Source organism: Equus asinus, chromosome 28 (assembly GCF_041296235.1).
Source record: "Equus asinus isolate D_3611 breed Donkey chromosome 28, EquAss-T2T_v2, whole genome shotgun sequence".
In the NCBI taxonomy this organism is placed as follows: Eukaryota; Metazoa; Chordata; class Mammalia; order Perissodactyla; family Equidae; genus Equus; species Equus asinus.
Window position 1 is genome coordinate 33,386,130 of NC_091817.1, and position 14,973 is coordinate 33,401,102.

General features: G+C 42.2%; 1 protein-coding gene across 4 annotated transcripts in view; it reads left to right on the forward strand.

The window, feature by feature from the left end:
* Window positions 1-14,973, forward strand: part of PRMT7 (protein arginine methyltransferase 7) — a 47,881-nt gene that overhangs the window by 179 nt on the left and 32,729 nt on the right. For 2 of the 4 annotated variants that reach the window (XM_014827622.3, XM_044761178.2), the window contains exons 2-4: window positions 3,860-4,037; window positions 7,614-7,650; window positions 12,830-12,979. In XM_014827622.3, the coding sequence (XP_014683108.2) occupies window positions 3,943-4,037; window positions 7,614-7,650; window positions 12,830-12,979 (282 nt within the window). In that variant the 5' untranslated portion in view covers window positions 3,860-3,942. The remainder of the gene's footprint in view (window positions 1-3,859; window positions 4,038-7,613; window positions 7,651-12,829; window positions 12,980-14,973) is intronic. The other 2 variants (XM_014827621.3, XM_070500778.1) reach the window with 1 other exon arrangement.

Here is a 14,973-nt window from a genome sequence, read left to right on the forward strand (position 1 = left end):
CGGGTGCAGCCAGCATCCTGTCCTCAGCTCCAGAGCTCTTGCGTGGGCGTACTCGGACCCCGGGGTACACATCTCTTCGGGATTCTCAGGGACCGTTCTAGAATCCGCGTGGGACGGATTGGAGCGCCTGGGCCGGCGTGAGAGCGTAGTTCTAGGCGGGCCTCGGCTCTGGCGTTCTGTCGGGTGATTGCCGCTTACTGAACCCGGGGCTGAGCTCCTCTGCGGGGCCTTGATCGTAGTACCTGGCGCCTCTCCTCTGCAACAGAGACCAAGAACCGCAATCATAGGGAGCTCCAACCATCACTTCTCTAACTGGGCCACTGTTCTCTGATTCAGGGAACTGCTGATGGGCTCGCCTTTCCCGGTCTCTGTGTCTGAGTAGTTGGAAACCAGTCTTCACCACACGCTAGCTAGAGTGGCCCTGTAAAAGGATACACTGGACATGGATATTCTTCTACTTAAAACCCTTGAGTGTCTAGAACAAAATCCAAACACCTTTCCGAAGCTGACATGGCCCAGTGTGACTTGCAGAAGCCCACCCTTAATCTTTTATTGTTTCTTCTCCTCAAAGTGCTTCCATCAGTCAGGTTCTTGTCACTTTTTGCCTATGCACCTATTTCTTCCCCATCTTAGGGCCTTTTCTTGGAAAACCTGGGGTAAGGATTCCTGAAATGAAAGCACTACTCTTTCCCAACTTTTAACTTGGCTTATCTTGCTGGTCTCAACTTAAATGCCACCGTCCTCAGAGAGTGTCTCTATAACCTTGTTATTCTCTTTCATGGCACCGGGTGTAGTATTCCCTTTCTTGTGCTCACATAGTCTGTAATTGTTTATATTTAGTCTCTCTCCACCGTTAGAGTAATCTTTTGGAGGACAAGGAACTCTTCTATCTTATTTATGATAGTCCTCCAGTCCCTAACATAGTGCCTGACTTATAGAAGGTACTTAGTAAATTTTGAAATGAATGAACCAAACATCTGTTCTGGAATCTGACTAGTAATGCAATTAGAGCTTGTTGGCATGGTGGTTTCCATTCTTTCCTTGTAAGTAACCACATGTGTTTGTAGCTCTTCGAAAATGAGGAGTGGGTCAGAGTATCTCCTGAATCTGGAATGCGGGCTCCTCTTGGGAGAAGACAAATCATGATAATAGATGAGGGTATTTATCCAGAGAAGATGTGTAGTGCTCACCCAGAGAGATTACAGGATGTGGTTCTGGTCCTCAAGCATTTATTTAGATTTATGTAAAACCAGTGACTTCTCCACGGTTCTGTAAATGCACTGTGGTCCTCCTTATAGGCTCAGCAACATCACAGAGAAAAAGGGAATTCCACAGATTAAAGTTCTTTACTACCTCTTAACCTTTAAATGACTTTAGAATTGATTCTACATAGAACACAGGATAAGGGTTTCAGAACTTTCCACAATATGGACCCCACCATTTTTGACTGCTTGTTCAGTTTCACTTCAACTCAAGTGATTTATTTACTGTGCATGACTGAGCCTTTCTAATCTGATGAAGTGCCCTCTTTCTCCCCATACCCACCAAAATCCTACCCATCTTTTAAGCCTTCTCTGTCATTCAGCTAGATGTGGTCATTTCTTTCTGCTACAGCATTTGTTGGACAGTTTTCTAAAGCACTTTACAGATTCTAGTAGTTCTAGATACTCTGTCTTTTTAAAAGAAATATTGGCATATCAGATGTACAGAGCTGGTTCTAGCAATGCTTTTCAAACTAGATTGCAACCCATTGGTGAGTTGTGAAATCAATTTAGTGGATCATGGTCAGCAGTTAAAAAATAAAAATGAAATAGGATAGAATATTTCAGAGAGCCTGCCCACAGGAAGGCTAAATATTGTTTTCTGAAACTTTAAGTTAGATGTGCGTGTACATGTGCATGTGTTGCATCTCAGTGTCAAGTGTATTTCTTTTCTTTTCTTGTGAGGAAGATTGGCCCTGAGCTAACATCTGTGCCTATCTTCCTGTATTTTTTTTTATTTTTTGTTTTTCCTTTTTCTCCCCAAAGCCCCTCAGTACATAGTTGTATATATTTTTTTAGTTGTGGGTCCTTCTAGTTATGGCATGTGGGATACCGCCTCAGCATGGCTCAATGAGTGGTGCCATGTCCGCTCCCAGGATCCGAACCAGGGAAATCCTGGGCCACTGAAGCAGAGCATGAGGACTTAACCAATCGGCCACGAGGGCAGCCCCCTTTCCTGTATTTTTTAGGTGGGATGCCACCACAGTGTGGCTTGATAAGTGGTGCTAGGTCTACTTCCAGGATCTGAACCTGTGAACCCGGGCTGCCAAAGCAGAGTGCGTGAACTTAACGACTACACCACTGGGCCAGCCCCATAAAGTATATTTCTTGCTGGAGTTGTCAGAAAGTTTGAGAGTCACTAGATTAAAGGATAGATATGCTGGGATTTTAGTAGAGTTTTACTGAAGAACAAATTGACTACTTTGAACCGTGCTGGTGACTGCCAGAGTCATTTCAGAAAAAATTGTTTCCCATCCTCTTGTATAAAATTCAGTGTTTACTTAGTCTAGATAATTTCAAAAGAAAGTCAATAACTCTGGCCATTAAAATGCCTTAGGAATGTGTAGGGACCTGTAGAGTAGGCCTTCTTTCTAAGATTTCCTGAAGATAGGTTAGTGTTTAACAAGAAATGAGGAGGAGTGTGGGACACTCACTGTTTTCTGAATGGTAAGAGGGATGGCATTGGGAGAGCTCATACCTGCTGAGAAGTACCTTCACACTTTGAGCTGTGGTGTTTCTCTATCTCTCCAAAATAGATCTCTTTGGGGAAACAGGACACACAAAACATGAATCTGGTGATGTTTTATTTATTTGAAGCAAATTTTTTTTAGACGAAGAAGGGTTTTTAAAAATTCCTTTTAAAATTAAATATTGAGTAGATAATAAATAGTCATTATAAAAAATAGTGGGGCATAAAGAATGGCAATGTCATGAACACTTGTATTCCCACCACCCAGCTTTGGAAAAAGAACAAGTGTCCTGTGCGGCCCTCCTTGATCCTATTCTTTCCCATTCCCTCTTAGAGGTAACCACTCTCTTCATTGCCTGCTATGCTTTTTAATGTGATCCCTGAAAAATATATTGTTCTATTTTGCATAATTTTAAGTTTTATATAAATGTAATCATATGTATTCTGTGATTTGCTTATTTTTCGGCTCAACATTATATTCCTGAGATTATCCACATTTGCCTATAGCAATGACGGACTTGTTTAGATGAAGATTTTCCTAGTTTCTTTGAATTGCTCTATCTTTGTATTTCTCCTTAAATTAAGTTTTTAATATCCTGAGGCAGTATTGGTGGCAGTCCTTTACCACCATCCCCATCTCTTTATTCTCTTTTCCTCACTAGTCCTTTCCTGGCTTTATTTCCTTCTTATCTGCCTTTGCCTGAGGCTGTACCCAGATGCACCTGTGAGGCTCTTGTGGCCCTGTTGGAATCACTGTGGACTGCTGAACTTTCCAAATAGCTTTATAAATTTATGTAGTAGTTTTTTTTATTGCAGTAACATTGGATTATAACGTTATATAACTTTCAGGTGTACATTGTAATATGTTTCGAATTCTGTGTAGATTACATCGTGTTCACCACCCAAAAGCTAATTATAATCCATCATCACACACGATGTATTACAGTTTTTGATGTTATATGTGGAATGTAAAACCAAATAACTCTTGCTGGAAAGATTAAAATATCGATTAACAAATATTTTCAGTGGCTTTGACATTTTTATCCATTTCTTGATTTCTTTTTTCATTTGTTTTCTTATCTTTTAAAAATCGTTTTCTCTATATTCTTGGGCATTATGATGTGAATAGATTTTTGATGATCAGACCTGTCCACAAGACGTGAGCTGACAAGGTTGCTTTCCTATACTAAAACTAAGGAGCTGATTGACACCATGAGGATTTTCTGTGGGCGGGCCAATCCGACCACGGGATCCGTGGAGTGGCTGGAGGAGGATGAGCACTATGATTACCACCAGGAGATTGCAAGGTAACAAGGGTTTGTTCACAGTTGGCTGCAGTTGGGTGGGGCACTTGATGTCAAAGCAAATGCCTTGGAAACCAATCTTGCCGGAGTCCCGCCCCAGCTGAGTCCAGGTTCCTGAGGGATGGACGGCGTCGGCACAATGAGGGGAAAATAAAGAGGACGTGAGACTTGGGTTGGTGTTAGCAAGTCCAACTTTACTGTGCACAAGTGTCGTTTTTATATTTTTCAGGATTAGTACAGAAATAGCTCTACAAATATTCTCAGAGAGATAAGGAAGTAAAAAACGAGCACAAGAATATTTATTAGCATTCTATTCTATAGAGCATAAGGTTAATGGTAGTCTTCTCCGCAATTAACTAGTGTTTGTTGTCTTTAAGCTAAAAGAGATAGGTACCTAGGCATCTGTTGTAATTCATGGTAAAGTTAAGTCAAAGAGAGAAGGTCCAGGCCTCCAGACAGGACAGCAGTCCATCTGGTTACATCCTGGTGGAGCCATCCCTGCCTCCCTCAATCATTTACGCCATTAGTGTAGATGGTTAATGGGAACAAAAGGCAACTCCGGGGTATCTTATCCCCAGGGCTATCTGCATTCTCAGTGGGCAGTTAAACATCTTTACATTTTCGCGCCCTTTAGGAGGTGAAAGCATTCCTTTGTCTTAGATTGTAGAGCTATCAGTCCCTTAAGCACACTGCTGGAGAAAGTATCATTTTGTTAAGTAAAGGGCTGAAAAGCTAAGCTAAACTATATATCTTCAAGAGTAAAAAACAGAAATAAGTATAGACATAACCTTGATAGAAAGCATGCATATAATTCAGAAAATGTCAGGGGTGTTGGTCGGCCATACTTCACCAAGGGGCATCCCTGCACCCCTCGGCCCTTCTACTCATCAATTATTTATTATTTATTGCTTTTAGGAGAAAACCTCTATAACATTTTAACAGAAAGCAGAATGTCAAGAATAATATATAGATACTTCTTGATCATCCAATTAACCAGCAAACTTAGAAGGACGATGCAGTTATATATTTAGACAAAGAACTGGAGGAAGAAGGAAGCATTAACCAGATGGAGGCCACAAACCTAATTCGACATCTTATCTGGGCAGGATTCCTTTCTGCTTGTCTCAAAAGGGACTGTGTGCTCCTCCATTAATTAACTGAAAAATATCTTGAAAGTTACCTGCAGGTGGTCACATTCTCTTACTATATCTAATTTTCCCAAGAGGTAGTGCCTCCCAAGCAGCCACCCAAAGGAGTGAAAACTAGATGTTAAGAAAGGAAAAGGAATGAAGGGCAAATTAGAAGAGGCACAGGTTTCAGAACTATGTGAGGGGCCAGCTGGTTATTCTTCACCAAGGGGCGACCCTGCACCCCTCAGCGTTAATCGGCTGGACCCTGTCAAACAGCCAATAAAATGATGTAGCCACGGCTCCCGGCACAATCTGGGTGTGGAATAGGCTGTTACATAATGCTTCTGATCAGGACAGGTGATGGTCACAAGCAGATCTGCTTAACCAGGTAGGTTTGTGTGGGACTTAAGCAAAGTCATGCCTGTGTGGCAAGTCAGACGTTGTATAGCAGCCTTACCAGAAGATCTGTCTAGTGGAGCAAAGAGGACCCATGGTTCAGTAGTAGTAATTTAATCATTTACTTGTGTCGCTGAAATGGTGACACATTCATCATATGGTTAAATTCCGTTGAATGGAAAAAGTGAAAAATGCATTTTTTTCTTGGAAGGGATGTTGAAAAGTATGTGAGTGAATTACTGTTATTTAGCAATCATTAAATGCATATGACATGCCAGCACTATGCTAGGGCTGTGAATACCAAAATGAAGAAGATAGGGTTCCCATCCTCAAGCAACGTGCAGTTTTGTGGAAGAGACAGACATATAAAAAAGTATGACGCAGATTTCCCAAATCTAAAAGGAGGGAAATTGCTTTCTGAGCATCAGGGATTACACGTAAACTTCCTGATGGGCCAGTTTGGGAAGTGGTTAGCAGTTCAGTGTAGCTGGAGTGTGGTGCAAAAGTAGTGCTGTGGTGAGAGAGGATACGGAAGAGGGGTTGTTGCGAATGGTGGTAGCAAAATGCAGGAAGAGGAACATGAGTAGGAGCCTGGGCTCTGCCACTTCTTAACTCTGTGACGTTGGGCAAGCTATTAACTCCTCTGAGCCTCAGTATAATAGTACACATCTCATTACATCAGACCCTTATTTTAGGGTTGTTTGATGATTGAATGAAATATAAGGTCTCAAAAATAGTACTTTCTAAAGATTTTGGACATGATTTTCTGAGTGATTGAGATGTTAAACGGGAGAAAAAAGATTAGGTTGCATTTTGGAACACTCACTGAGAGCAGTGTGGAAAGTGGGTGGGAGGGATCAGAGACCCTTTGGGTGGATATTGCAACCTCAAAGCCGAGGCATTAGAGGTGGGGAGAGGAGGAGACAGTTTTGAGGGAGCTTGAGTTTAGTAACTCATTGGATGCAGTGATGGAAGGAGAGAGAAAATTCAAGAAGCACCAAGATTTCTGGTTAGAGTGAGTAGGTGGATGGACCTGTTGTTTCCTGAGATGGAGAACACAGGAGCAGTGGGTGTTGTTTGGGAGGGAAAGGTGGTGGAGATTAGGTATTGGGGTTTGGACATCCAGATAGAGATACCAATGGGCAGAAGAATGGGAATGTGGAGATTTGCAGTTGGTAGTGAGAGTTGAAACTGGGAGAGGTGGTAGGCTCTCAGAGAGGGTGTGGAATGAGAAAGGTGAATGGCTGAAGAAGGAATCCTGGAATGGCTGTAGAGGCAGAAGAACCAGGAAGGAATGGCCAGAGAGTAGAAAAGAGGAGAGCATTTCAGGAAGAGGGAGTGTCCAGCAGCATCAGAGAAATCCTGTATGTTAGCAGTGGGAGTGAGCTGGTGGTGCTTATGAGGAGTGATGTCAGTGGAGTGGCAGGGAGAGTGGGTGATGAGGCAGAGAAGATGGGGAGTGAAAATGCCTCTTAAAAAGTGGAGAAAGGTAGAAAGCGTCAGATTTCAACTAAACATTCATAGGTGAGTTCAGATGTAAAAACCTTGGTATGCCATAAAAGAACCCTATTCTTTTAGTGCAGTGCTCCTCAAAGTGTGGAGTATAGAATGCCTGTGTCACAGTTGCCTGGAGCATCAGTTCAAGTACAGATTTCCAGACTCCAGCCTGACCTTTTGCATCAGAGTCTCTTTCTGTGTATCCTGGGAATCTGCATTTAAAATAAGCTCTCCAGGGATTTTGATGTTGACCTGAAGCTGTATATGTGATGTGTAACATGATCAGTTTGCTAGTGCCGTGGAATTACTGTGACAGGGCTAACTACCTGAGCATTTTTAGGTCTGAGGTTCTTTGCTGAAATAAACATGTGTCTCTGAGATGTTTTCGGTAGTACTAGAGAATGACAGTTTATAACTCTATTAAAATAGTTTAAAATGGGCCTGGATGTTTGTTCCATCTGATTTAGAAATGCATTTATATATGTGAATACTCATATGTTGATGTATATATCATTATTGGCAGAGGTTTCTGACCTGTCTTTTTGGATTTTTTTAGATCATCCTATGCTGATATGCTGCATGACAAAGACAGAGTAAGTATAAAAGGAAACCATTATTGGTCAAAATCAAAAACCATGACAACAGCCAGTGTTGATGAGGATATGGAGCAACTAGAACTCTCATACATGGCTGTGAGGGTAAACTGTTTAATCGACTTTGAAACTCATGGTGGTATCTCCTATAGATAGACATATGCATACTCTAGGACCCAACAATGCCACTCTTAGGTACATCCCCAACAGAGATGTGTTCATATGTTTGCCGGCAGACTTGCACAAGATGTTCAGAGCAGCATCTTTTGGCATATCCTCAAATTGGAAACAACTCACTGGGCATCAGCGGTGGAGTGGATAAATGGGTTATGTTTAAAAAAAAAAAAAGAAAATGAAACCATTATCTTGATGTGTTTTGAAACCTTCCACTGCAAGAAGGTTAAAAACTCCCACTGGAGGTGTGATGCTAGAATGATGTGGAGGGGCAGTATGGCTAGTGACTGGGAAATCAGTTGGGAGATTGAGTCCTTCCTCTGGCTCTGCTTTCGACCTGAGTGTGACTTTGGAGAAAACATGGGACCTCTGCAGACCTCGTTTATTAGGATTTAAAATGAGTGGGATATACTAGCTAATGTCCATGATCTCCTCTAGGTAAAACTTCTCTAATTACATGATATTTCACCTTCTGTTGTCAGTTTGTAATTTTAGAGTAAAATCTCTAGAAGTCACTGCAGACTGTATTTTGTAAAGCACATTTGGCTTTTGAGGAAGATTAACCCTGAGCTAACTGCTCCCAATCCTCCTCTTTTTGCTGAGGAAGACTGGCCCTGAGCTAACATCCGTGCCCATCTTCCTCTACTTTCTATGTGGGGTGCCTGCCACGGCATGGCATGCCAAGCGGTGCCATGTCTGCACCCGGGATCTGAACTGGCGAACCCCAGGCCGCCAAAGCAGAACATGCGCGCTTAACTGCTGAGCTACCGGGCCAGCCCCTAAAAAACTTTTTCTTGTGACATATAACGCAAAGGAGTCTAGAATGTATATGTACAGTTTAAAGAATAATAATAAAGGAAATGCTCGTAGACACACCACTCAGCTTAGGAAATACAACGTTACTGTTACTCAGAATTCCCGTGTGTGCTCCTGATTGCGTTCCTTTGCTTCCTCCAGAAGTTCCACTGTCTTGAATTTTGTATCAATCACTCCCTTGCTTTTCTTTATAGTTTTACCACCTACTGTGTATCCTTAAAAAGTAAATTCTTAGTTTTGCTTGTTTTTGAACTTTATATAATGGCATCTTACTGTGTTTATTCTTTGCGACTCGCCTTTTTCCTCAGCATTGTTCTTGAGATTCATCCATTTGCGTGTAGTTATTATAGTTCATTTATTTTCACTGCTCTGTGGATTCCATTGTGTAAGTATATCATTACTTACCCATTCTTCTCTTGATAGACTTTGGGGTTGTTTCTAGCTTTTTGCTTTTGTAAGTAGTGCTGTTGGAACATTCCAGTACCTGAACTCTGATGCATATGCACACTTTTCTATAGGCTGTGTATATTTAGGAATGGAATTGCTGGCCATTAGGTGTGTTCAGCTCTACAGATAATGCCAAATTCTTTTCCAAACTGTTCGTGCCAGTTTACATTCTTATCGCCTGTGTATGATAGTTCTTGGTCCACATCTTCACCAGTATTTGATATTAACCAATTTTTGAATTTTTGACAATCTGGTAGGTTTAAACTAGTCTCAATTTGCATTTCCCTGATTGCTGCTGAGTATGAGCTGTTGTCATTTGTTTCCTCTTTTATAACTTTTAGTGATTTATAGCAATTTTCTATATATTCTGGATATCAGTCATTTGTCAGTTATATGTGTTGCAGGTGATCTCTCTTAGCTTATGGGTTGTTTTTTCATCTGATAAACCCAAGTTCTTAAATTTAATGTCCAGTTTATCTTATATTTCCTTTATTGGTTGGTGCTTTTTGTCTCGTTTTAGAAATCCTTTCCTTTGCCAAAGTTTTAAAGGCTGTTGCTGATGTGTAAAATTTCACTTGGTATTTATTGATTGATTTGGAATCCTGTAATCTTTCTAAGTTCTGTTGTTCTAATAATTCTCTGCAGGTGTTTCACGTTTTTTTTTAGAGACATTCATCTCATCTGTGAGTAATAACAATTTTCTTTCTTTCTAGACCTTATTTGCATCTTTTCTTGCTCTAGTGTGTTGGTTAGAACCTACAATACAATGTTGTCTTCTTAGTCTGAATTTTTAAAATTTATTTCCTGAAAGTTCATACAGTCCTTGATCTCTCTGATGTCTGTAGTACACATACTGATACCCTGCCCCTTTTATCTCCTTCGTCCCCACTGTTACTTGTGCTTCTTTCTCTGCCTCTACCTTTGTTTAGACTAGTCTTACCAGAGGTTGATTTTATTAGTCTTTTGAAATAAGTGACTTTTATCCTTGTCGATCTTCTCTGTTTTAAGTTTGTTTCCTAATTCATTAATTTTAGTTCTTTATTATTTTTGTCCACTTATTTGGAATTTACATTGCAGTTCTCTTTCTAATTTTTTGAGGCGGATACTTACCTCATCTTTTGTCTTTTCTAATACATTTCTCTCCAAATATTGCTTTAGCCATTCCATGAGTTTTGATACAGCATTTTATTTTATTTTTTAAAGATTTTATTTTTCCTTTTTCTCCCCAAAGCCCCCCAGTACATAGTTGTGCATTTTTAGTTGTGGGTCCTTCTAGTTGTGGCCTGTGGGACGCTGCCTCAGCATGGCCTGATGAGCAGTGCCATGTCCACACCCAGGATTCAAACTGGAGAAGCACTGGGCCACTGAAGTGGAGCTTGCAGACGTAACCACTCGGCCGTAGGGCCGGCCCCAACATTTTGTTTTATTTATTTGTTTTTTTGCTGAGTAAGATTTGCCGTGGGCTAACATCTGTTGTCAGTCTTCCTCTTTTTTCGTTTTGTATGTGAGTCACTGCCACAGCGTAGCCACTGATGACTGGTGTAGGTCTGTGCTCAGAAACTGAACCCAGGCCACCGAAGCAGAGTGTGCTGAACTTAACCACTAGGCCGCCAGGGCTGGCCCTGATATATAATTTTAGATTTTTTTTAATGTTTATTTTTCTCCCCAAAGGCCCCCAGTACATAGTTGTGTATTTTCTTATTTGTGGGTCCTTCCAGTTGTGGCATATGGGATGCTGCCTCAGCATGGCTTGGTGAACAGTGCCCTCTCTGTGGCCAGGATTCGAACTGGCAGAACCCTGGGCCGCCAAAGCCGAACGTGTGAACTTAACCACTCGGCCACAGGGCTGGCCCCTGATAGATAATTAAAAAAAAAATTTATTCAGTTCTAAATATTTTCTAATTCCCCTTTGATTTAGTCTTTTACCTGTGAGTTTAGAATTTCTTAATGTTCAAAAATCTTTTTTTTTTTTTAAGTTATATTTTTGTTATTAAGATTTCTAACTTGGGGGCCAGCCTGGTGGTGCAGTGGTTAAGTTTGCACATTCCGCTTTGGTGGCCCGGGGTTCGCTGGTTCGGATTCTGGGTGCGGACCTACACATGGCTTCTCAAGCCATGCTGTGGCAGGCGTCCCACATATAAAGTAGAGTAAGATGGGCATGAATGTTAGATCAGGGCCAATCTTCCTCAGCAAAAAAAAAAGAGGAGGGTTGGTGGCAGATGTTAGCTCAGTGCTAATCTTCCTCAAAAAAAAAAAAAAGAAAGATTTCTAACTTGATTGCACTGTGGTCAGAGAATATTGTCCTTTTGATACCAGTCCTGTATTACTTATCTTCTGTTGCAAAATAGATTATCCAAAAATTTAATGGCTTAAAAGATTTAATATGTCAGAGTTTCTGTGGGTCAGAAATCTGGGCTCAGCTTAGCTGGATCCCCTGGCTCTGGGTCTCCCACACGTTGTGATCAAGGTGTCAGCTGGGGTCCAGCCCGGTGGTGCAGCAGTTAAGTTCGCACGTTCTGCTTCGGCAGCCCAGGGTTCGTCGGTTTGGAGCCTGGGTGTGGACATGGCACCGCTTGTCAGGCCATGCTGTGGCAGGCGTCCCACATATAAAATAGAGGAAGATGGGCATGGATGTTAGCTGAGGGCCAGTCTTGCTCAGCAAAAAGAGGAGGATTGGTGGCAGATGTTAGCTCAGGGCTAATCTTTCTCAAAAAAAAAAAAAAGTTGTCAGCTGGTAGGGTAGTCAACTTAAGGCTCAACTAGAGTGGATCCATTTTCAGGTATATGGCTTCTTAATATTCCTTACTAACTTGCCAGGTCATTAGTTCATTTAAAAAGATTTATAAATGTTGTTTCTATGACTTTTAGTTATTTTCAGCAGAGGATCGAGGCACTTATTCAGCCAAACCATTACAGATGGAAGCTGTATCCGTTTGAGTTACTCAAGACCTGAACCAAAAACCTTCACAATACAAAGAAATTATTTCCTGAGGGGTAAAATATATTTTAGACAAGGATTGTATGACGTGGCGTCCAGTAAGGAGACCAAAAGCCACATTCCATATGTCAGCAGAGGGAGTTGGTTACACAGGTGTGGGAGGACTGGGCAGCAAATGGAAGCACCGAGGTAACCCAGTGGTAGTAACTACAGGAAGCAGTTACCTTGCCCAGGGCTGAGGAAACAAAGGGAGAAGATGGGGTTTCCAGGACCTAGAAGTATGGAGGAAAGGCTCTTTGGAGCTGGTGCTTAGCTCTCTGAGGGGGATCGCTGCTCAAGTGCTGTGCTACTTCTGAGGGGCCAGGGGCTGGTTAGGGGAGTGGTGGGAGAAGCTGGGGTCCCGAACTAGCTGCTACTCCTGGGAGGACACTGATGAGAGCAGTAGCCATGCAGGAAGGAACAAGCTTTCTCACTCCTCTTACCTTCCAGTCGCCCTCTGGCTTCCCCATTGTCTGTACCTAACAGCTAGAAAAAAGGAGAGTGTGGTTTGCGGAGCTCCAGTCCCAGCATCTCTAGGCCAAGTATAGAAGAATGGGTGTGGAGGGGAGAGACAGTTGCTTAAAAGAGGACAGGAGGCTGATTCAGTGCTCTTGGAGTCTCATAAGGCCTGCCTGACTCAGCCAGCCACTGCTGTTCTTCGAGGGGCCAGAGAGGCTGCTGCTGACCGTGACTCTAGAACCGCACCAAGTGCCTTTCTACTTTTTATTGTAACTGATATGACAGCTATTTCTCCCTTTCTCTTAGAATATGAAATATTACCAGGGTATCCAGGCTGCTGTGAGCAGGGTGAAGGACAGAGGACAGAATGCCTTGGTTCTCGACATTGGCACCGGCACAGGACTCTTGTCGATGATGGCAGTCACAGCAGGTGCCGACTTCTGCTATGCCATTGAGGTGAGGCACACTCTTCAGGTGCGTGTCCTGCATCTTGTGTGGGAAGTCCCCTATGTCCCTTGCACTTTGCCTGTCGGTTTGTTCACAGACATTCTTAGAGTCTCACTCCGTGCCAAGCACAGGACTGTGTTGTGAGGATATACAGCTGAGTCACACACAGTTCTTTCCTGCAGGACCTTGTTTTCTCCTCTGAAGAGAGTGGTTCTCAGCTTTGGCTGCATGTCAGAATCACTGAGGAGCTTTAAAAAATACTGATACCCAGGCCCCCCCATATTGGTTTAATTACTCTGGGATGTGGCCTGGGCATTGGGATATGGGAATGTCCAGCATGGTTGAGATCCACCACCTTAAATGTCCCTACAGAGCCAGCTATCTTGTTACATTTACCAATAGTTTGACAGTGTCATTTTTTTCTTTTAATAAAACATTAAATGTTATTTTTCTGATAATGTAAATAATACATATAATTATAGGAAATTTCGTAAGTGTAAAATAAAAATAGTGTGTTAACCCAAAGTTAACCATTCTTAAAATTTTGGTGCATATTCTTCCAAGTGTTTGGCGAGGGAGACATGTATTTAAACACTTAACCCTACAAAGTTTGGTTCAAATGGTGATTGAGTTGCAAATAACAGAGTCCCAAAATAACAGTGGCTTACACAGGGCAGAAGTTGTTTGCTGTCTCACATGAAGTCTGGAGGTCAGCACGCCAGGGTGTGCTACCCACACTCCTTGCAGCGCCCCACCCCGCCATCCCTACAGTGCGTAGGATTTGGAACGGTGGGCATTTTAGGTTGAGGGAATATTGTGGTGTATTTGGGGAACAGTGTCATCCACAATTGTGGCAAAGGGTGTCCTGGTAGAAAAACCCAGAAAGGTAGATTGTAGCTAGGCTGTGGAGGACCTGAGTGCCACAGTAAAGACTTTTAACTCTAATTTTTTTTTTTCTGAGAAAGAGTCACCCTGAGCTAACATCTGTTGCCAATCTTCCTTTCTTTTTGCTTGAGGAAGGTTAGCCTGGGTTAACATCCGTGCCAGTCTTCCTCTATTTTGTATGTGGATCACTGCACATCATGGCTGACGTGTGGTGTAGGTCCATGCCCAGGATCTGAATCCACGAACCCCAGCCACTGAAGCAGAGCATGCCAAACTTAACACTACGCCACGGGGCTGGCTGCTAACTCTAATTAATTTTTGAGTTAGATTTTTTTAACCCGAAATAAGACTAATGGGCTTCAGATCTCCATGAAAATCCTGAGAGTGGTATATATGTCTGTGTGTATGTATGTGTGTGTATGTGACTCTGTACACTTGTCTCATGATTTTATAAAAAGGATTAAGAGCCATTTCTTTGCCTTTAGAGAGTTATCAAGGTTTTTGAGCAGATGCAAAGAAATCTGTGTTTTAGGATGGTTGCCTTGATAGCCTGAAGTATATTTTATTATCCTTACTTTACAAATGAAGAAATTAAGACCCAGAGAGGTTTTTAAAGACTTGAGTCCCACAGTGTGTGTGTGAGAGAGAGAGTGAGTGTGAGTGAGAGAGAGTTAATTTTCTGTGGAGGGTTTCTGAGGGGACAGCAAGGCCATTGACTGGTAAGTGTCAGAGGAAGACACTTCCTTTGTGGGAAAGATAATGCGTTTCATGTTGGATGCGTTAACTTTGGGAGAGGCATGTTCTGGAGCATGGGCCAGTGTGTGTGTGGACCATAATTAAAAATATAGGGTGAGAACATCTTATTTTTGATGCAATTGGGAGGACTGTGCTATTAGGTTTTTCTGTATTCCCATCTTACTTACCTAGATGTTTAATTCTCTCTTGCTGCTCTGGTCTGTGACTCTGACAAGACCTCCATTTGGCTCTTGACAGCTTATGGTGGCATCGTTTTTGCTTTAGTGACCACCTATTTGAATCTCTAGCCTGTCTGTGGACTGCTTTTATGGTTTTCAGCTCTGCTTGAGCTGTGTGGCAACAAGAAAGACAGGTCCAGAAGA